Source organism: Mycteria americana, chromosome 1, assembly GCF_035582795.1.
Source record: "Mycteria americana isolate JAX WOST 10 ecotype Jacksonville Zoo and Gardens chromosome 1, USCA_MyAme_1.0, whole genome shotgun sequence".
NCBI lineage: Eukaryota > Metazoa > Chordata > Aves > Ciconiiformes > Ciconiidae > Mycteria > Mycteria americana.
In genome coordinates, this window is record NC_134365.1 from 63,872,006 (window position 1) to 63,893,411 (window position 21,406).

The following is a 21,406-nucleotide window of genomic DNA, read 5'->3' on the forward strand; positions in this document are numbered from 1 at the left end:
TAAGGAGCTCCAGGCGGGCAGATCCAGACAGGAGTTAATGCAGGATCACAGCCCGAGGTTTCGTTTCCACCTTTGCCAGGGGCTTTGCATGAGTCTCAGCTTCCTTGCCTGTGTAATGGGTACCTGGTGACTGACCTTCCTTTGTAAAGCCCCTGTCCAGCAAAGGGGGCTCCGGATAACGTGGCTTCACCTACAGCTTTCCTGTACGCACTGACAAAAATGATACTGGTCGGGTTGGTGTTACTACAGCAAGAGCTCAACCAGAGAGATGGATCTTTTAAAATAAAAATGGGGGGGGGGGGGAGTAGTGGCTGTCAATCTCAGTAAGTAAACACTTCTTTGATGTGGTTCCTTTTCTAAAAAAAACCCAAAAACACAACCCGAATCCTAAAAGTAACAACTTATGTTTATTTTAAATGCATCCGCTAAATATTTACACTGCAAGCAAGCAAAATGAAAAAAAAGGATAAATTGGAACTTTTGTCAGTGAACCAGATTGTGAAATGCCTTGAGAGAATAGAAGATTTATTTGGGGAGAGGGGGAGAGGTAGGAATTTTCCATGCTATTGTAAAACATGAGCTCAAATTATATGATCCCCACAGCCAGTGAATTGCAAAGCTTCAATCAGCTGCCTTTTTTATTTTTTTTCTTTCCTCTCTTTTCTATAAAGAGAGGGGGGGGGAAGACAGAAGTGTTTCACCAACTTCTGTTGACTGTTCCTTTTTTCTCCTGATTGAAATGTGTTGTTAAACAAGATCCCACATAATCTCAGCAGAGGGTTTCTCTCGCTCGCTCCCTCTCCTTCTGGGAAGCCGCGATCAGTGCCATCGGCGCTTGATTATTTGCAAACTCCCTTCGCTTTTTTTTTTTTTTTTGCCCTTTTTTTTTTCCCTCCTCTCCGTCTCGGTCTCCGTCTCCCTCTCTCTCCCTCCGTCTCTCTCTCCCTTTCTCTCACCCCCAGTGCAACTTTTGCAGGCGCCCCGGCACACGCAGCCATGCCGCGCTGAGAGCGGGGGCACCGCGCCAGCCCCCCTCCTTCCCTCCCTCCCTCCCTCCCTCCTTTCCTCCCTCCCTCTCTCCTTCCCTCCCTCCCTCCCTCCCTCCCTCCCCAGCGCCGCCGTCCCGAGCCGGGGGGGCCCCGCCGCCCGCCGCCCCTGCCCGGCCCCGCGCCTCGCCCCGGCCCCGGCCCGGCCCGGCCCGGCCCGGCGCCGCCGCCGCCCCCCGCCCGCTCGCCCGCCCGCCCCGGCCGCGTCGGAGGGCCGGCAGCGGGGCTGGATGTGCCCGGCTCCCCCCGCGCTGAGGCGGGCAGCGATGCAGAAGGCAGGCGGCAGCTTCGCCTCCGCCGAGAGACACCCGCTCAAGATGGCAGATGTGTGTTGAGTTTGGGGGGCTGCGATCTCGCGTCGTTCGTGGCGGCGTTGCCATGAATAACAGGCGTCCTTGCACCGATGGCCCCCATGTACGAAGGTAAGCCCCTGCCCGGCACGGCGCGGCCCGCCCTGCCGGCACCCCTCGCCCCGCCGCGGGGGTGGGGGGGACGACCGGGGGTCCCCGGCCGCCCGCGGCTCGCCGTCCCCCCGGCGTTGTTGCGGGGAGGCTGGCGGCGGCGGCGGGGCACCCCCGCCCTGCCCGGCGCCCGGCGGGGAGCGGGGCGAGGCGCGGGTCGCCGCCCGGCTCTGCCCCCCCCCCAGCCCTCCCCGGCCCCGCGGTCCCGGGCGCTCGGGCCCCGGCGGGGGGCGGTGGGTGAAGTCCGTGCCGGTGCCGAGCAGAACAATGAGGTGGACGGAGCTTGCCCTGCGCCTCCGTGTGTGTGTGTGTGTGTGCCTGCCTGCCTGCCTGCCCCTCGCTGCAGTTTCCATTTCCAGGACCGGCCACCCCGCTCCTTTCGCCGATTTTCCAGGAGTTCCCCCCGCCGGGGCTCTCCTCCGGGGCGCGGAGACCCCGCGGGCAGCGGCGGCGAGGGACGGGGCTGCCGGCAGGCGCCTGTCAGCTCCTCCGGCTTCTCCTTCAGCCCAGCCCGGGCTGCGGCGAGAAGCCCAAGTGCCTCAACTTAGTTTTTTCGGTTTGAAAAAAAAAAAGGGGGAAAAAAATATGGGGGGGTGGTGTTAGATCGGTACGTATTTCAAGGTGGCTGTTTAAAAAAAAAAAATTAAAAATGTATCAGGGTTAATTTAAATTCCCTCGCCATGCATTTATCCTCCCCCGTCACCCCTCCCGGCTCGGCGCTGACCGGGGAGCGTTACATAAAGCGGAGGGACATCCACCCGGCGGGTGCTTTATCCCGCCCGGGGACCGGTCGGTCCGTGGCGACGGAGACCCGGGCGCCCGGCGGGGCGGGGGACACGGGGACACGGTACTTTTCTCCCTATGGCGAAGCCGGTAAAACTTATCTGAGGAGAAAATCGAGCCGGGGCTGCAGCGCCCGAGAGGAGGGCGCTCGGCGGAAGGTGTAAAGTTACCGGCCCGCCGGGTTATTTCTGGGCAGCCCCGGGCTCACCGCCGGTGCGGAGTTTGGACCCCGCGAGAGGCAGGCAGACAAAGAGGAGCGTTTTCGGCAGCGGAGGGAGGACGGCCGTCCCTCCCCGCCCTCGCCGCTGCCGGGCACCGGGCTGCCGGAGCCTGGGGACGGCGGCGCCGCCGGGGGGCGCGGAGGGGACGCGGCGGCGGCGGCGGGGCCCTGCGCGGCGGCGGGGCCCTGCGCGGCGGCGGGCCGGTGCCGGCGGAGGGGCCGCGGCAGGCCCGGGGTGCCGGTCGGGGCCGCCCCGCCGGCAGCGCCCTCTGCCGGCCGCGCCGCCGAGCGGCCTCGGCCCCCGGGCCCGGGCAGCCCCCCCTGCGCCCGGGCCGCCCCCGGCGCCTCCAACGGCAGCGGGCGGCCGCGGGGGACTGCCGCGGGCAGGGGGAGGCCGCCGCCGCCCGGCCGCAGCCCCCCGTCCCCGGGCGCGGCGGGTGCTCGCGGCCCCGGCGCGTACCTGCCCGGCCCCTGCCCGCGGCCCCCCGCCGGGCCGGGCCTGTCCCCCCCCGGCGCGGCCCCGGGCCACCGGCGGGCCGGTGAGGCCTGCCCAGCATCGCACCGCCCGCCGCGGAGCCTGCCCAGCCCCTCCCGAGCGGGCGCCGCTGGCAGGGTGGGTAATGCGGCGATTCCTCTGAAGTTCGCTCCTCGCCGGGCCGCATCCCCCGGGCGGGCGGCGGTGCGGGGCGGTGCGGGGCCCCGCGGCGGGCGGCGGCGCCCGGCGGCTCCGCTGCGGCCGGGGGCGGAGTGAGGCGCGGGGCCTGCGGTCAGCCCGGCCGCGCTCCCCTTCCCGGCGCGCCGCAGCGGGCGCCCGCCGAGCGCCGGCACGGCCGCCTCCCCGGAGCCGGGCAGGGGAGGGGAAGGGAAGGGAAGGGAGGGGAGGCCTCGGCCGCAGGCAGGGCGCCGGCTTCCTCCCGGGGAGGAGGCGGCGGTGCCGCACCGGAGCGTGGGGTGGAAGTTTAGCGGTTCCTTAGAGCATCCTAACTTCAGCGGCGCCCGTGCTTCTGCCTGACTGGAAAAAGAGAGCGGACGGAGAAAATGCCCTGAAAAGCAACCCGTAAAAACAAATTCCCTGCAACCGATACAGAAGGGGCCACGGCCAGGCTCTGCAGCACGCCTCAAGCCTTAAAGTAGGTGAATATCCCAACTCGCAGGAGCCAGCGGATAGCGTAACGGCTGATAGGGGTTGTTTTATCTTGTTTTGTGTTGCAGTATGCTTGCGGGTTAAATTGCTGCTGGATGGCTTCGAGGGAGGCGGAGGAGGGGTTAATGAATGTTTTTCGCCTCCTAGTTGCCATGAGCGGTCCTTAGAATTCCCTGCAATATCGCAGTGCATAGATAAAAACTTACTTATCGCAGGGGATGTGATTTCCTCCTTGGAAGGAGGCAAGGGCTGCGATCCTCCCTTACGAGCCTCACGTTATGTGCATAACCAGTCTGGTCTGTAGCCCTCCTCTGGAGCATCAGGTACAGTCAGGCCACCGAGGAGAGCGTAGGAGCCGAGGGGTTGGATCTGCGCTGCGGCGGGCAGTCGCTTCTCTGCTGCTGCCTTGACGGAGCAGTCTCGGGTGGCACACACGCACGCCCACCGCCACCACGGCAAGGCAGGCGAGGGTAGGTGAAACAGTGTCTCTACCGTACGGATTTCAGAACATAGGCTCTGTGACAGAAAAGGCGCCCCAGGAGGAAATGTGACACCTCAGAGGCCTTATGAAATGGTTCCAGTAGAAATTTAAGCGAGTGGTAACGTAGAGCACATGCACAAAGTCACCCACAGTTCTTAACGTGGAGGTGAGAGGGGTGTGTGCCTGCGCTGAGCAGCTGGCTTAAATACTGGTTCTGGGAAGCAGAACTGTGCCTCACCTGATATGAATAGGTGAGGCATGATAAATAATTGAATATCGGGTGTGAAATCCTCCCCCCCCACCCCGCTGTGCAAGGAGAATTTTCCCATTCGTTTTAAGGATTTCAGAGTTTTTGCTGTCATCTTCTCCTCTACCAGGTTTTTCTCACTCATTTTTTTCCAAGTGTTGCAGAGCTGAGTGGTAAAATGAAGGACATAAAAACCTACCAAGTAAAATAAAACAGAAGTAACACCGCCGTGCAGTGTTTGACCTGGATTTTAGTTTTGGTTGTGAGCCACATGGGGAAGTGTGCTGGGCTTCAAAGCGGGCCTCATCAGGCGTCATCCCACACGGCCTCTGCTCCAGAGTTGGGGCAAACTAGTGGCCGCCATCCCGTTGGGCACTGGAGATATGGCTTCCTCAGAGGCGGCTGTGTCGGCTTCAGAGGAGGCAAATGGCTTGAAGCAGGCGAGAATCTGGTTCTTCGGACGCTCCTCTAGGCAGTGTTGCCCTTGCTGTGCAAAATCATCATCGGTGCGCTTGTCGTGAGACGTTTCCTCCTGTGCAGAGAACAGAGCCAAGCTCTGTGGACCAGGGGAGACCCCATTTTAAGAGGACTTACTGCTAGACACCACCGGTGCCTGGGCTGTGGGTAGCTTTCTGCCCTGGGCGGGTGTCTCCAGTGATTTCCTGGGTGCCTCGTACCTGGCATCCTTCAGAATTGGGTAAAAAGAGGTGTTTATACGCTTTAACCTTTATTTTCTAAACAGTGATTACCTCTGTTTTGGTTTTGTTCCTCTTTGCTTTGCTTCTTACTTATTCCTGACAACTTTCTTGCAACTCGCGCTGTATTTTTAGCAGCCGCGTCGGTAGTTTTCTATGTGGGTGGCTTATGGAATTAATCTCGGTAATATTTGTAAATTGCACCTCGCCACCGGTGCCGCTGCTGGAGCTTGGCGCAGGCAGGAACCTGCCTGCACGCCATCCTTGTCACACAAGGGGCTGGGAAGCCTGAAACTCTGACCCCAGACGCGTTGCGGATCAGATCCCGTTTAATGCCAGGAACGGGCCAGCCCTGCTGGGTTTTGAATGCGTCCTCAAATCTCGTTTAAGCACACAAACTTGCTCATCAGGGAGGCGGCACCAGTGAGGCGGAATAAAGGTCTTTACCCCAAAGTTCGTGCAGGGAGATGATAACTCGGAGGCGCTTCCTGTTTACAAATTAATAACCAGAACTTAAGCTAAGTCAATGCTGGGACCAAAAGCGTAAGTTTTTATTAGCTCAGGATATGGCTATAGCCAGGATAACAGGAAGCCCCCTCCAGTTATAATTATTGTTCTTATCATGCTGCCACGTCTAGCGATTAAATGGGTTTGAGATGTAATGGTGAAAAATGCTGTTTTATTTTTGGAAGTGGAAAGAGCGCTGCCGGGATCAGGGGCCGGGGCAAGCAGGCAAACAACACGCTTGGACAAAGAGGAAAGCACAGTTACTCGCCACAGTCGTCAGCCCTTGGGCTCCGTGTAGTGCATTCCTCTGTGCGGCTGTAACGGGTGGGGAAAACCCTGTTGGCTTCATCTGGACACCTCAGCTGGCCTGGAAAATGAAGTCATTTTCATTTTCCTGTGCCTCGGTTTCCCCATTTACCCAGTGGTTGCCGCCCACTTTCACATGGTGCTTTGAAACCACTGGATGTGGTTTCATCCAGGCTGGATAAGAGCTGGCTATGGACCGTGATCAGTGGTAGGTCTTCAACTGATGAGGGACAGCCCAGAGACCTCCTCGATGCCTGTGAGGGTTTTGAACTCCTGTCAACCCCTGGAAGTTAGACCATTTATTTGGAGGCAGATAATGTACTTGGGTGGCTAAACGAATAAGCCTCAGTTTTGGCCACATCGCAGCAACGGTGTGTACAAGTACGTGGATATTTGGTCAGGAGGAAAGTGCTGGGAAGTCAAATCATGGAAGGATTAGTGACCCTGGGCGTGGAGGTAAATCCCTGTCCCGATTGTGGGCCTCACCAAGTGGGTCCGAGGTGATGGTGTTAGAGCAGTCCTGCCAGATGGCGAGGGCGAGGTCAAGTTCAGCCGCCTTCTGCTCAGACTGCGCTGAGACACCGGCATGAGGCAGATTCAACCACTTCTCTCAGTAGAGGCAACTGGGATAGCACGTACCTTTGGGCAAGACTCCTGAGAAGGGGAGTTTGCAAAGGCATTCAGTGGTGGGCTGACAGCTATTACAGTGTCCCCATGCCTGTATCTGTAGAGGTCGGGTAGGCTGAGACTGGATGTTTATGAAAGTTCCGCCCTTTTCCTCTCTGATCCCAATTTAAGAAGATATTTTAAGGTTTGTGCCTAAATTTAAGCTCACAGGCAGTGCTGCTGACTTCATTAGAATTGTTTATGTCTTTAAAGCTGGCCACGCGCTGAAGCACCTTTCTGACTCATGGCCTCTATAGCTTAATCAGTCCATTTATAAAAATGAGGTTGTTTCCTCAGCCTTACTAGGAAATCTCTGCCCTCTGAATGTGAAATATTATTTATAGGGCTTTTTCCTGCTTTTGGAAGGTTAACTGGTGGATAACAAGAAGCGAGAATTAAACGCTATTTAGAGGAAAGGTTGTTTCTTCAGCTATTTACATACCCTAGTACAGACCTAGGTGTTTAACAGGAGAGCTTCTCTTTTGAAACTATTCCCCCTAGCAGTACAGAGTTCAGCTTTTGTTTTGAAAATAAACCCAGGTGATAATTTCACTCCAGATAGGGCATTTAGCAATTTGTCTGTTTGTCGCGGGGGAAGAGTAGAGGCACGTTACTGCTTCCCCCCATTTACAGCACGGAGCGCACCTGAATCCTCCCTCATTTGGCCACATCAGCAACTGAGGTCCTTCCTCTGGAAAGCACAAGTGCATGTATTTTGGGACCACTCTTGAATTCAGGTAGCCTTCTGAGTTAGGTCATTTTGATGGTAGAAGTCACTCTTCTAAGACTTCCCCACGCAGGTGAGCGGAGGAGCAGCCCCCATCCTCCATAGGCTGCCAAAGGCATCACCACATCTCAGAATACCTCGGAGAGTCCGGAGTCAGGGCTAAAAGAATTTAAAAGCTGTACCATTAGAATTTATTTATTTAATGGAGGTAATAATAAGTTGTAATAGTGTGTTTATACAGTGCTGTATATGTTCAAGGTACTATATAAAGAGTGGCTGTCTGATCAAGCCACTGACAGAATGATGCCGAGGAACGGGGTCTTTCACTTATTCACAGGGGGGGTACAAAACAGCCAGTGGGAGGCAAGTGTCCTCGAGATGTGAGCCCCTTGAGCTGCTCCTGGGCTCGATTCTGATTTCGGGGATCGAGCAACAGTGCCGCTGAAACCTGGGGAGCTATGTGGGGAAAGCACCATCTCCATGCAGTGAGCCTTAGCCCATCTGCATCGCATTCTGGAGGGAGAGGGAGTTTTATTCTGGATGAAGGATGGCATAGTTTGCTCCCTTGGTTTTCTTCATCATTTCCCACTGAATGGGACATTTGCTTGGAGAAGCTGAAGCTCACTGTTTATTCACGCCTCATTCTCTGTCCTGCTAACCTTCCAGGGCCTGTGCTGACAGTCTGCCTCTGGAAGGATGAAGTAAGAGCAATCCCTTACATCTCCTACCCTGAAAAGTGGGAAAAGTCACCCTGCAATGCAGTGGTATTTGCCAGAGATACTTGGGAAACTCAGAAGGGCAGCTGTCTTCCCTGTTCAATATAACCTTTAATCCTTAAAGGCATTAGCAAGACCTGGAGCAATGGTGTTACACAGCGGTACCCTGCAGGCTATCGTCTCCTCTAATTCTAAATGCTGACAGGGGTTTATCTTGGTCTGTGGGCTATGCTGAAATGCCAGAGAAACTTAGCTCTCACCAAAATCATTGAACTCATAGAAACTGGGCATAGGAAAGACTTCAAAAAGTTCTTCAATGCAGGATGTGCAATGTGTGCTTGTCCAGCATGTTCCCTAACAGGCTTGTCCAGCGTATTCCCCATGTATGGAGGGCCCACAGCCTGCCCAGGCTGTCATCGCTGCCTTTAGCTATCTTTGTCATTGAAAAGATTTTACCTCCTCTGTAACTCCGCTCTGCTTTGCTTGCTGTGATTCCTTGTGCTATGGACAGTGGGTGTGGAAAAGCTATTCCTCCCTCTTTGTCATGTCTCTCCTTGGCTTTATGTTCCTTAGGCTAGATCCTATCTCAAACGCGTCCTTCGGCTTTCTCCTGTGTCTTGTTTTCTGCAGCTCCGACCATCCTCCTGCTTCTCTGCGTTCCCTTCGGCTAGTCCACCTCTCTCTTGAATGGCACTGCTAGAGCACAGCGCTTTACCTGGGGTCCTGCGCTGGCCAAGTAGAGCAGAAGTATTCCTTCACGTCTCTTACAGGCAGTGCTCCTGTTTGGTTTAACTTTTGCACTGTGACATCGTTCATCTGTGTGTAGCTTGTGATGTGCCGTGGCTCCCAGATCCTCTCCAAGAGGTCTGATGCCTTATGAGCCATCTTCTATCCTGTATGTGTGGAGCTAGCCTTTCCTCCCTAAGCATGTGATTTTCGTATGTGTCCCATTTGAATTTCATCCTATACCTTTCACTTTGTCAGGATTGTTTTGAATTCTAATCTAATTCCCCTGACTTTGCAGTCCCTTCCTGCTTGGTGTCACCTGCCAATTTAAAAAAAGCACAATCTCTGTTTCTTCACCAAGATCAGCTTTGTTTTCCACTCCGCAGCTCCAAATAGAAAGCACAGAAGAGAAGAAATTGTTTCATAAAAAATAGGAGCAGAACCTTGCCCCCAAAATATAAAAGAAGCTGAAAAAACCCACAAGACACTTGGCATTGTTTTCGCACCTCCTATTCTTTTACTCTCCTTTGGTGCTTTTGAGGTATTCCTAAGAAGAGTTGTATTTGCTATAGTAGCGCCAGTGCCAAACAAAAGCAGGACCTTACTGCACTAGGCATGACAGTGACATGAAGGGGTAGATAGTTCCCACCCCAAAGGATTTGCAGTTTATGTAGGCGAAGACACAGGAGGGTGGATTATACAAACCTGCTGGGCTCTTTGGGGAGAGGAAATCACAGCGTGTGGGTTTCCTTAAACATTTTTTGACAGGGTTTCGTTCGGGGAAGGGAAGGGTGAGCTGGAGGTTGAGAAGAAGTAAGGGAATAGGTCAGGAACAAGAGAGAAGAGGATGAGAGAGACAGGTGGGGAAGGAAGATGAGGGCAAGTGACTGTAACAGGAGAGAGGGAGGTGACCCCTGGAAAGTACAGGAGCTGAGGTGGTCACAGCCAAGGCTGGCAGGAAGAGAAAGTTCGGTCAATTGATGAAGGCTTGGACTGTTTTTGCAGCGGCCCTTACTGACTTCAGTCTCTCCCAGGTTTTTTCCCTGCAGTTGTCTCTAACACCTTTGGAAGGGAAGGTGGGCGAGGACAGGAGATACCACCTACATCCTAATGCTCGTAGGTGGGACGGAGAGTCTGCCTGGGGATTCCCCAGCTGGAGCTGAGACCAGAGGCAAACCTGATGCTGTAGCATTCCCGCAAGATCTCTGATCGTGCTCTCCATGCTCAGGAAATTCTGGTGGGGCAGAGATTAGCCAAAATACCAGCACTTTTCATTCATTTGAGATCCTTGTGGTTTCCTCTGTTGCTGCCATTGCCCTTCCCACAATGAAGGCGGCTATGCAAGACGAATTTGATCTGCCATCCTCCCTCCTCCTCCCCGGCAGGCCCCGCACGCTGAATTTTCCCGCAGCCTGCACATGAAGTCTTTAAGGGCTTTAAGGTGTGACTGTCCCACCCTCTGTCCTCGTGTCTGTCCTACTCTCACCACCAGTCCGGGTGACCGAAACAGGCACGAGTGCGGAGGCACAGTCATCAGCGCCTGAGCTCATGGGTGAGAACCGCACGTGCATCGTGCCACACACAGATGTGCGTGGCCCGAAGGCTGGGCACGTTTCGAGCGTATGAGGCTCAACATACTGTTCTCTCTAGTAGCAGGTCAGGTATGTCAGCATGTTTGGCAGCAAGTCTATAAGATTATGGTTTTTCTCTTGGGTGAAGAGAGCAAGAAAGGCTCTTTTTTTGCTTATAGTTTGGGGTCAGGGCGTTTATTTGCTACTGGATGTGATCCAGTGGATTCAGTGCGTCTCTGTTTATTTTTGCTTGAAGACATGACTTTTTTTTTTCTAGTTACAGATCGTAAAGGCACACGGGATGGCGGGTAGCCAGCAAGCTCCCTAACTATTAGCTGCATTGGTGGGGTGTTACGCTAACACTTCTGGAGGGAATGTTACAGCAGACGACGGAGTGGGTTGATGGAGACTTGGACTCTGGCAGCAAGGCTCAGAAAATATCCAGTCCCAGAAAACTTGCAGAACATTTCAGAGGAAGTTTGGTTTTTCAGGAAGCTCCTTTAGCTTTCCCAGAATATTTTTCCTTGTAGGCAAAATTTGTAAGCGTTCTTTATTTTTAAAACACAGTTTATATTCTGCTCTTGTCTGCAGCAGCGCCAGCACCGTCAATGTATTTATCTTTTCCCTGTTAACACTTGCTGTTCCTGGAATGTCTCCTGCTCAGCAGCTGTTTGTAGGTGGTTTTTTTTCTCTCCCATCATCATGTACCTTTCCTTCCTGTTCAAGGCATCCATAAACCTCTCGTAGTGACATCATAGCTGTTTCCATAGCAACAGATTATGATACTAGAACAGAGGATAATATCAAACAGGAGGAGGAAGAGATAAATTATGGTGTTTGTGTGTGTGTGTCTGAGGGCTTGATTATATTCCTACATCTCTTCCGAGGATGTTGTCTGTCTGGTTTCTCCTCTGTTTATCTTACATGCCTTTTAAAGGTTAGGAAAAAGCGAAGGGAGAAGAAAGATCTGGAGGTCAGAACAATACAGACGCATATTTTTGATGGTCTCTGTGTAAACTTAGTAGGTTCAGATTTATTTTTTTATCTCGGTGGTAGCTCTCCTGTGTCTCCTGAGAGTAATGTAATCTGGAGAAAACTTGGAGGCACAACAATCCCCTGGTGCAGCTTCACTTTTATTTTAATTACAAATTATTCGTAGCCGCTAGCAGCTGGGATCCCAAGTCAAGGGTCTCTGCTGCAAATTTTCCAAAAGACGGACAAATGTGGCGTGGCATTGCCCCAGAGAGCTCACAGCCTGTATTTGAGAAAGGATGTGACAGGTGCCCAAATCAGCCAGCTTTGGCATGGGGAGAAGAGGGAGAAGTACCCAAAAGAAGGGTGTCAGCGGAAGTATGATCTCCAGACAATGCTCCAGCCTGCCCAGAGAGTGGTCGTGGCAGAGGTGGTCTGAGCCTCATCCCAATGGTCGCTTTTCACAGTGGTGTTTCTAGAAGTGCTGTGCCAGTAGTGGGTTGGGGGCCTGGTTTGTGACCATCTGCGTGGTTCTTCCATGGCTTCAGGCTGTCACTGCGACAGGAGCTGACAGCAGCAGGATTGCAGAAGGATGAGTATCCATGTTGCTCCATGCTTACCTTGGTAGGAAGGCTATCTGTTTGCTTAAAGCATGAGGCTGCAGGTAGAAAGTACAGCTAAAATGCAAGAGGTTTTATTTTCTCCTAGGCAGCATTTAGTGTTGACAAATTGCAGATAGTTTGGCAGATTTTCAGTAGGTCTCTGTTTTGCCTCTAAATAGTGGTAATTTCTGGCCATCATTGCTACTTTCTTATTTAGATGATTGACTTCCAGAAGCTGGAGAAAAATTTCCAGGAAAATCCTCTTAGATATCCTCATAACCCTGCGTGTGTGTGCAATCTTTAATCTTGTGGCAAAATTTCTGGGGAGTTAAATGGCCATTGCTGGTCTTTAAAATACCCAGAGTAGGGTCATCTCTAACATGGCGAATCTCTAGTGATGCTCTTGAGCACCCTAATGTTGACAAACACGTTTGATCCCACGCTTAGGCACTCTGGTGCCTCAGGGAGGAGTGCAGCGTAGGGATCTGAGCAGAGCAGTAATCCATAACTTGTCAGCTAGCTTTAGCGATGTAATGGGGCAGAAGAGTATGTAACAGGGCTCTTTCCGTCATGGCAATTCCGTGACGTGCCGCAGGATGAGCCCTGGGTCAGCAGCGGAGCAGCACTGGGATTTGGTGATGCCCAGCCTCCAGCTCCCAAGGTGTCAGTGCACAAAAGCTTTCTGGCATCTGGGTGGGCTGCTAGTTTGCTTGGTGGCCGTGTTGAGCGAGGAGTTTTTAGTCCAACTTAGCACGACCAGGGTGGAGAGAAGTCGGCAAGTAGGAAGAATCGTACGAGTCACTCAAACTCGGCAACGCCGTCAGGGGTTAAAGTTACTCAGAAGATACGTGAGCACAGAACACCTCAACAGGAATTAATAGGTAGGTCGCCTTCGCGGAAGCTTATTGGGAGCCAGCAGAGACCACAGAGGACTTGTTGGGTGAGCTTCCCCTGCGCAGCGGCAGCACGGCATGCTAGCCCCAGTTTCTGAGCAGGCTGACGGCGTTGTCCTGCGGGGAACGTGCTTCCGCAGTCAGGCCTCGGGGTGATGGGGGCAAGGGAAGCTGGAATGAGGTCCTTTGCAGAGGGAAGAGAGATCGCAACCTTTTCTCTGAAGCCAGATTAAAACAAAAAGACAACTCTTGGCTACAGCCAGTTTGTGGACACTGTGGAGAAACCCAAGACCTTGTAACTCCTCCAAGGCATGTGTGTACAAAGCAAGTGAGGATCACATTTAGTCATCAGTACAATTATAAATGCCTTCATATCTTCTAGTGCTATCACTGGCACCACCAGAAACTTGCCTTCCCATCATACTCCCCCTCTGCATTCTCTCAACATCAGAGTGTGTATGTATTTAGCAAATGGGGGTAAGAAACACGTTGCAAACCGCATTTAAAATAGCTGCACCACCTGACAAGGGCATGTGAAACCCAGACACGAGCATATCCCATTGATGGTGACAATACTTCTCTTGCAGTGTCATTTTCTCACCGCTTATCTGAGGCTGTGAGCACCTGGATAATGAAAGTGCAGCTTCCAAATGCCTGTGCTGCCTGAAAGCCCATGCGAGTCAGAAGGGATGGTAAATGCTGTTACAGAGCTCTGTGCGTGAGAATGCAAGTGGAAGAGTATATGTGTGTATATATATGTATGTGGGACTCTTTCCATGTTTGCAGGCATGTGTAGGAGCGCGCACATGTATTTGCATGTGGCTGCATCCCTTTTGTCTACAGAAGGCAACGTGGGCCTGATTCTCCTTAGAGCTGTTACACCGTTCTCTCAGCAAATTGCATTTGTACCAGGGCTCTTTTCCACTGCGGGGAATGAAGAAGGGAGATTTATTATAAATATAAATTAGGCCTTCTGTGTGTTTGTGAGCTGTCGCAGCCTGTACAGGAGGAAATATAAACAAGGTGAATGCAGGGTGTTTATGTGGAGCGATGCTGTGACGGCATACGTGTTGGCAGAAGTGCTGTCTGCAGTCTCTGCGTAAGGGGTTGTGTCGCTGGTGTGAGTGTGGAAGGCTGTAAATCACAGTGTGTTCAGGAGGGGACACTGCCACTCTGCCTGTAAAAGGCAGGGAGAGATTTTTGAAGCAATCTGACTCTTTTCAGGCTGAACAAAAGGGTTACTAGAAATCCAAGCTTGAGAGAAATATCATCCAAGACATTTAGCCTGGGAGTGATCTGTAATCCACATCCACTAGCTCGTCTCCATCCTGACCCAGAACAGCTGCATGGCTGGCGTCTTTTACACATCTCTCCTAGTGCCAGGTTTTGGTGGCCCTACTGGGCCAGTTCTTTGGCATCTCTGCTAATGTGTTTCAGGTCTGTCCTGCTGTAGCCTCAGTTATTTCAGTCTTGACCTGGTCCTGTGATGTAGCTGGCATCTATATGCAAATGCAATATCTCCTGGAGAATCTGTATCCATTTAGATGTGTTCACCATGTCACTCACAATATATCTAATGTAGGTGAGGCCACCTCAGTAAAGTAGCTGTATCTTTTTCAGCATCCCTGCAGGTAGGTGCCTGAGCCCTGGTTTTGTTCTTGCTCAACCGTGAACTTGAGCTACAGACTGTGGAGTTCCCCTCTTTAGGACTGGGCTTGGCTTAAAAGTTATTTCGTGTTCCTCCAAAATCATTGCTGTTTCCCAGAGGAGTGCTTGAGTCATTATCAAGCCCTGCATTTCCTCTCAGCCAGGAAGGGTTGAAGGGGTTTCAGGAAGAGGATGCTTTACAAGGAGACGTCTGCTCTCCCTTGCCATGCCCTGTCGCAAGCAGACACCGAGACTCCTGCCAAAAAGCCGCTGCCTGTAGAAAATAATGTGCGAGCGAAGAAGAAGGTGGGATGTGAGTGAATGGCAGGGTGGAGCAGGGTTTCAGGTGGGGATGCCCACTGCTTTTGATACCGGGCGCAATAGAACAGATGCTTGTGGCAGCACTGGGGGTGAGCTAGGAAACGTGCTTATGTCACTTGGCATCGCTGGAGCAAGTTGCAGGTCACGGTTTTTCATTTGGATTTCATTGTGGTTGGTACTCCTGTCCATCTCACCCTCTGCCATTGCAGGACTTGTGGAGGGGATGGGGCTTTTACTTTGCTTGTGTATTTTGTGTCCTTTCTCCTGTCCCCGCCAGCCTCTTCCCCTCTGCCACCCCCTCCCCAGCACAGCCCTGCCATGTTCGGTCCTGCTTGGTTGAAGATGACCAGCCCACGGCTGAGGACGTAGCACGCCACGTATCGAGAACATGCCGACTTCCCGTGGGAGCTGAATGCTGCGTGTCAGACGTCCCCAGCCGTGGGACGGCGAGCACGGGGGCTCTGCAGTTGCCCCTGGGGCTCGGGGTGAGCCTTGGGGGGCCAGCAGGCGCGTGGGGGAGGAAAAAGGCGGGCACAGTCGCATAGGTAAAACACTCCGTGGTTACCGTGAAATGCTTGCTGAAAAGGCAAATACTGGGAGTTCCTCGGCTAACCAAGGCAAGGGAAGTGGGAGCCTCTCTCGGTGATCTCGGCCTTCCTGCCTTGCCCACCGGGGACGTGGGGAGGGCTGCGGGGGGCAGGCGCTCCCCATCCCCTGCTCGGGGTGTCTGGGCAGATGGGCTGGCTGCCAGCCAGCCTGCGGGGCACTCGTCCCCTTTTCGGTTGGAGGTGGCAACCCAGCAGCACGCAAGAACTGTGAAATCCAACCCTGTGTTGGGACGGGCTGCGCTTAAGCCCCGTGTAAACCCTAATTTGAAGGCTTAAAGGGAACTGAAGTGCGGTACCGAGTGCTGCGGCTGAGCTTCACCCTTCCTGAGCCGTGACAGCCTGCCAGGAGGGGAACTGAGGGGCAAGACAGCCTCTGCCTTCCCAGCAGGGCCAGGAACCTCCAGCTGAACTTCTTGGTCCCAGCAGAAGCATTGGATTTGGTTGAGTTTTAAACTGCAAATGTGATTAATCGTGGCTGACGGTTCTCACCTCTGTGGTTTTCACTGGATGCCCAAATAAGTTGTTGCAGTAATGGGCCCGTTCTGCCTGCAGCCCAGCTGGTCTCCATATGTCTGGCTATGTATGTTCATCCCTATAGTTCTGCCCTTGATAACCGCTCTCCATCTCCCCAGCCTGGTCACTGCTTCTCTTTGCAGGCAGCGGGCTCAGCTTGTGGCCGGTAGCAGGTACCACCCCCCCCGTGCCAGGCTCCTAAAGGCCACGTAGCCATTGCGGTGGGCCTCCGTCAGGGGAGCCCCTCACTTCCCTCTCATGCCTGTGTCCCCTCCTCCCCACGCTGGCTCTCTGCACAGGGACCCCTTTCCTCTGGTGCCCCTCGGGGACACGCGGGGCTCCGCGTGCTGTGGGAGTGGATGAGCTGCCCGGCACGCAGGTAGTCACAGCAGGCTGAGGCTCACCGTTTCTTCCTTTTCTTTGTGACTGTGATCCTTGTTTATTTGTGACGATTGTTGTTGCGTTCACTTAGGGTCACTTCGGCATTGGATGCTTTTATTTCAGAGCCCCGTCGCGGCGTAAAACACAGCCATAGTTTTAGGAAAGCCACAGAGCGTGCCATGCTATGCCTGGGCTTGGGAGGGGGGATTCGGGTAGGTCCTGAAGGTGGCCCCCCGCACTGTGCCTGCTGTATTGCTGGGAAGCACACACGTGCACCTGTGTGCCCGTACGGACCCGTGTCTGCGGATGGCCCTGGGAGCATCCTGTGGCATCCTGCCCGCCTTCCTCCCCCAGTCAGGTCCGTGGGACTTCGGCCAGTACACCGGAGAAAGGATCACTGGTGTTTGTCAACCTTTACAAGAAGACAGATGGTTTTTAAGCCAAAGCTAAGATTGTAGCACATGCTGGAGGCTGGAAGGTAACTGTAAATCCTAGGTCTCATTTGCACAAATACATTTGGTTCCAATCCTAAGGGCATTTTGCCTTCCCCTGCCTACACCTTTGTTTCAGAAACATGTAAATTTAGTTTGGATTCGTTTTTTCAAAACACCACAAAATGTGGCTGGGGGTGGGGGACTTTTAAATTACATTTGGCACGGAGGGGATAAGGAGAATTCTGGATGCTCCACAGGGTAGGAATCCATGGATGTTCGTCACTTACGTGCTATCAGAGGGGAGCACTGAAGAGACTGGATACACCAGGAGAGCGGTAATGATATTTGCAGCCTCTTACTCCTAGGTCTGCTGCACAGATCAGACCTCTCAGCTTTCTTCTGGCCCAACATATGAGACCCCCCACGCTGGGTCATGTTTCAGACATGAACGTTACGTGTAGGGTTATCTGGTGGATAAATGCCCTGTCATATGAAGGGGGACAGGCTCTGTGGCAAGGTTGCCACAGGAGTGGGAGGCGATGCTGCCCAGTTAGGCTCCTTCAGGGCAGAAAACTGCAAGATGCCCCTGCCTCTCTGAAGAGGCTGTTCCTTTTGCGGCAGGGTCCGTGGAGCAAAGAAGAGGGGCTTGGTTTCTGCCCTGAAGACGTGGGAGGTACAGACCTACCCAAGAGCTCCTGAGGAAGCAGCCATGGCAGTGATTCCCAGGTTCGCTGGGGGTCAGCAGTGATGGCACATTTGTACCACTGAAGGCCTTACCTGTAGCAAAGTTTTTGTTTGCGTTTACTGGCTGCTTACCAGATCCCAAAATCATTACAAGGAGCAACAAACCAGCTAAGACAGCCTGCGGGGCAGGGACAGGGCTGGGCTACGCCGCTGTGGCTCTCTCCGGGAGGCAGGAGGACCATGCTGGCAAGGCTGCGTGGTGGGAGCTCTGCGCTGGCTCGCGTTGTGCTTTGTGCGCTTGGTGCTCTGTTTCCAGAGCTGCCAGTTGCGTGTCTTTCACCTACACTGGCTCTCTAGAGGAAGAAACCAAAGAAGAGTTGGAGGCTTGTCCACGCGGAGACTGGCTGCTGGAGGAACCCCCCCCCAGCCTTCCCGTTACTGTCAGCAGAGGAGAGGGAGAGGTTTGTGTCCTCTCCTGCCTTTCAGCCAGAAGGAATGCCTGGGCTTGGGGCTTCCTGCCATGCTCTCTTGCCGTGCCGATGGGTTTCATGACACCACTTTTAGCACCTGAGGATAGGTGTGAAAAGGGAGGAGGTGGAGGAGGAGGAGGTGGAGGTGGTGGTGGTGTGAGTTAATACAAGACCCAGTGGGAAGCAGCGGCAGGCAGTATTATTTCAGTGGTTTGAGCCAAAACTTTCTCTCTCTCTCTCTCTCTCTCTCTCATTAAATTACAACTAATGCAAGTAGCATTGTGAAGGAGGAATTTGGGAACTGTTGTTCATCATCCAATCGCTTGTAACGAATGTGCTGCTCAGTGCCATAGCCCATAGCCTAGCTGAGAAGTAATTCACTTGGTATTTGCAGGCATGACATGCATGCCATAAGAATTCCGCTGTTAGCATTATTCCAGCATTAGCGAGGGGATATGAAAATAAATGATGAGCTATTGTTTTTCATTATTAAGTCCAGGCTTTTCACTCTGTCTTTTTCTTTTTGTCTGTCTGTGGAAGGAGGGGCCTCTCCATTCCTTTCACTTTCGGAGGAGGCAGGTTGTGCCCTCGCTCATCCCAGCTCCCCCGTCCCCCTTCCAGACCAGCACCCTTCCTCTGCTCCCTTTGCCTGTCTCCTCCTGGGTTTGGGGACCAGCCACAGCAGTCCTTTAAATTGCTGTAGGATATCACTGCAGAATGATACGACATCAGAGGGGACCTCAGCATTTTGTTACGGGTCTACAAAGCTGTTTTGCCCTCGCCATTCCTCAAGAGGACCAAGCTCTGCTCTTCATAGTTGCACTGGCAAGCTCAGAGTTCGGTGGCGGGTCAGCAGTTTGGTACTTCGAGGTCATCTGCAAGCCTTAAGTGACTCTTCTATTATTTAAAAAAAAATAAATAAAAAAGGAGGGAAAGCTCTTGAGGCAGCTGTCAATCTGGATGTGCAGGAGCAGAGCTGAGCAGCCTCTGCCAGGGTCTGCTGGCAGCGGCCAGCGCTTAAAAGGAGAAGTCCACAGGGCAAACAAGGGGGATCTGCGACCCGTGGTTGTGAGGGGCATCCCCGTCCATTCCAGTGGGCTTTCCTGTGTTTCCTGCGGAGCTTTATAATGTGAAGGAGGTAAACATTACACAGGAGTGAGGTAGTTAAGTATTATTTATCCCCACTTTCTAGCGGGGGCGACCAAAGAAGAAAGTGTAGCAGTTTCAGTGATGACCCCTGTTTCTGGGATCATCAGTTCGTGGGGCTGGTTTAAGCAGGCACGCGAACACCCCCCTGCGCAAAATAAAAGACTTCTTTCGAAAACCGGGCTTAAATATCCCCGTGAAATCCCCAGACTGAGTCAGTACCAACACTATACAGGATTCCTGCGCTCTTAATCTTATTCTTAATCAACTAACCCAGGCAGTCTTTCATGTCATTGAGTTGCTGCTCACTCCGGTGGCCCCAGCCCACGTTGGCTGTTCAGCAGAAGGCCTGGCTGAGCTGAAGGCAGATGGCAGGGTAGGAGCTTGTGCTGATCTTACTACTATTAACTCTACCACTCCTCTGCACAGCAAGCTGGTCCCTTTGAACATCAGCAGAACCGTTTTTAAAAGCCCTGCGGCCCAGCCTTGTGCGACAGAATAGCTCATTTTGTCAGGGAAAAAGACACCTTGGCAAACTTTTGAGTGTAAGCTGTCAGGGGTAACCTCAAGATGCTGGAAGAAGCAGCCGTAGGCTTTGAGGAAAGAACAGCAGCCAGCTGCATGTGTTGCGTTCCCATCTGAGAGGGGACACGTGAAAGCCATTGCTTTTCCCCCCCGCGTGTTCTTTATTCATCGTCTCACAGGAGCAGTGTACGCACCGGAGTGTTCTGTGACGTTGCTTTGCACGTAATCACGGTTATGAAATCCAAAGCTGCTGGGTCGCTGTACTTGTCCTGCCCCGCGCTGTGCTGCCAGCATACCTCGGCACACAGCGACCTGCAGCACGTCGTGGTTATCCCAGCGTAGCCCTGACCCGTGGGCGCGTCTCCTAAAATGTCTCAAGCCGGGTATCTCCCTCTTTGCCACCACCTGCACTTGCTTACAGGCATGCACGCACATGTGCAATGTACAGCCTTTAGCACCAATAGCGCGTGCGGCTCTCGCCAGTTCACTTCAGGGCAATTGCGAAGTCCCGCGTCTCAGAAGCGGGGATGCCGTGTCCCTCTGCCTGAGCTCCTCCACGCAGCCCTCTCGCAGCCCTCGCGGCGATTGCCAAGGTGGGGCAATCCCCAGTCTTTCCACCGAGAAGTGATACCTGTGCTCAGTTCTTCTTGGATTTTGCAATATGCGTAAATGGGGTGGTGGTGACACTGGGCGTGAAGCCATCAACTCATATTTACTTGTGATCTAAGAAAGCGATTTCAGTTCAGACCTCAAAGGGCAAGCTGCTGTGTGATTTAAAATTGTGCTACCAGTAGAAACATATGATCTCATCGTATGAAGCTTCTAAGGTACACAAATGTCCACGGGGAAAAAAAAGAAATATCTTAATAGAAGAGTCAGTTGCCTGCGTAAGAGAAGGCTGGGGACATGACTAATTTGCTGGTTCTGTTATACGTGCAGTTTGATTCAGTTGTTCCTTCTTTGATTCAGGCCCCCTCCTTCGCTTTCTGTACCCCCTACCTCGCCTTGGTTTTTTCTGCCTTTTAAGAGAGAGCAGGCGAGGGAGGGTGGAAGGGCTCAGTGAGGAAGGAGTTAAGGGAATGCTCAGTGGGGATTATAAAACAGCCAGGCACTTGGAAACAGTTAAGAAGAGAGAAACAGATCTGCCAGGAGGGAGTGTGGCACTGGAGCCGGTGGTTTATTTTCATGCCTCCCTACACAGCGATGCAGAAGGCTCTCCTGCAATGGGGACGGAGGTAACAGCAGGGGGAGCGGGGTCGGTGCCGGGGTGGGGGTGGCAAGGTCAAATGGGGAACAGACTTCTCCGGCACCAAGTTGGCAAGCCTTCCCACTGGTCCTTACTGACATGCTCCGCTCTGGATGTGGGTTGTTCCCGTAAAGGGTGGCAGGAGCTAGCACCTACCGTAGCCTGAGGGCATGGCCTTGCCCTGGGGGCAAGGTGTCCTCTTTGCATGTTGGACGGAGGGGAGAGTGGTCTGTGCGCTCTTGGCATCTCCTTGGAAAGGTGAACGCAACAACTTCGCCGTCTGCTTGAGCGCGGCGCCGAGAGCAAAGTGTGGGCAGATCTGTGGGTGTGCCTACGTGAGCGTGAGTTGCATGTGAGGTCCCCCGTGAGCGTGGCTGGACATCTTGTGCAAGCCCACCTGGCCAGGAGGAGCCTTCTGTCATGCTCTGATGAGGCGGCCTTGAGTCACGAGGAGCCGTGTTTTTAGTCGCCCTGCATTCGTGCCTCAGAAGCCCAGCTGAGACCTTCTGCGCGCTGCGTCAGGCACCCGGCGCCTCGACGAGGGCAGAGTCTCGGTCCCGGGAAGGAAAGGCTAATACAGGCACCTGGAGGCAGCGTGACCCGACAGACCAGGTTACTGGCAGGGCCGCGAAGAGAAGCTAGGTCGGTCGAGTCTTGCTCCATTGTGT

General features: G+C 53.5%; 1 protein-coding gene across 9 annotated transcripts in view; it reads left to right on the forward strand.

The window, feature by feature from the left end:
- The first annotated feature begins 1,163 nt into the window (after positions 1 to 1,163).
- Positions 1,164 to 21,406, forward strand: part of HIPK2 (homeodomain interacting protein kinase 2) — a 143,017-nt gene continuing 122,774 nt past the window's right edge. For 4 of the 9 annotated variants that reach the window (XR_012775929.1, XR_012775930.1, XM_075503042.1 and 1 more), the window contains exon 1: positions 1,164 to 1,468. Coding sequence is in view for 6 of the 9 variants with exons in the window: in XM_075503042.1 (XP_075359157.1) it covers positions 1,450 to 1,468 (19 nt within the window). In the remaining 3 variants the exon portion in view is untranslated. Of the gene's footprint in view, positions 1,469 to 3,618; positions 3,641 to 21,406 lie in introns of those variants that run through there. The other 5 variants (XM_075503060.1, XM_075503080.1, XM_075503112.1 and 2 more) reach the window with 3 other exon arrangements.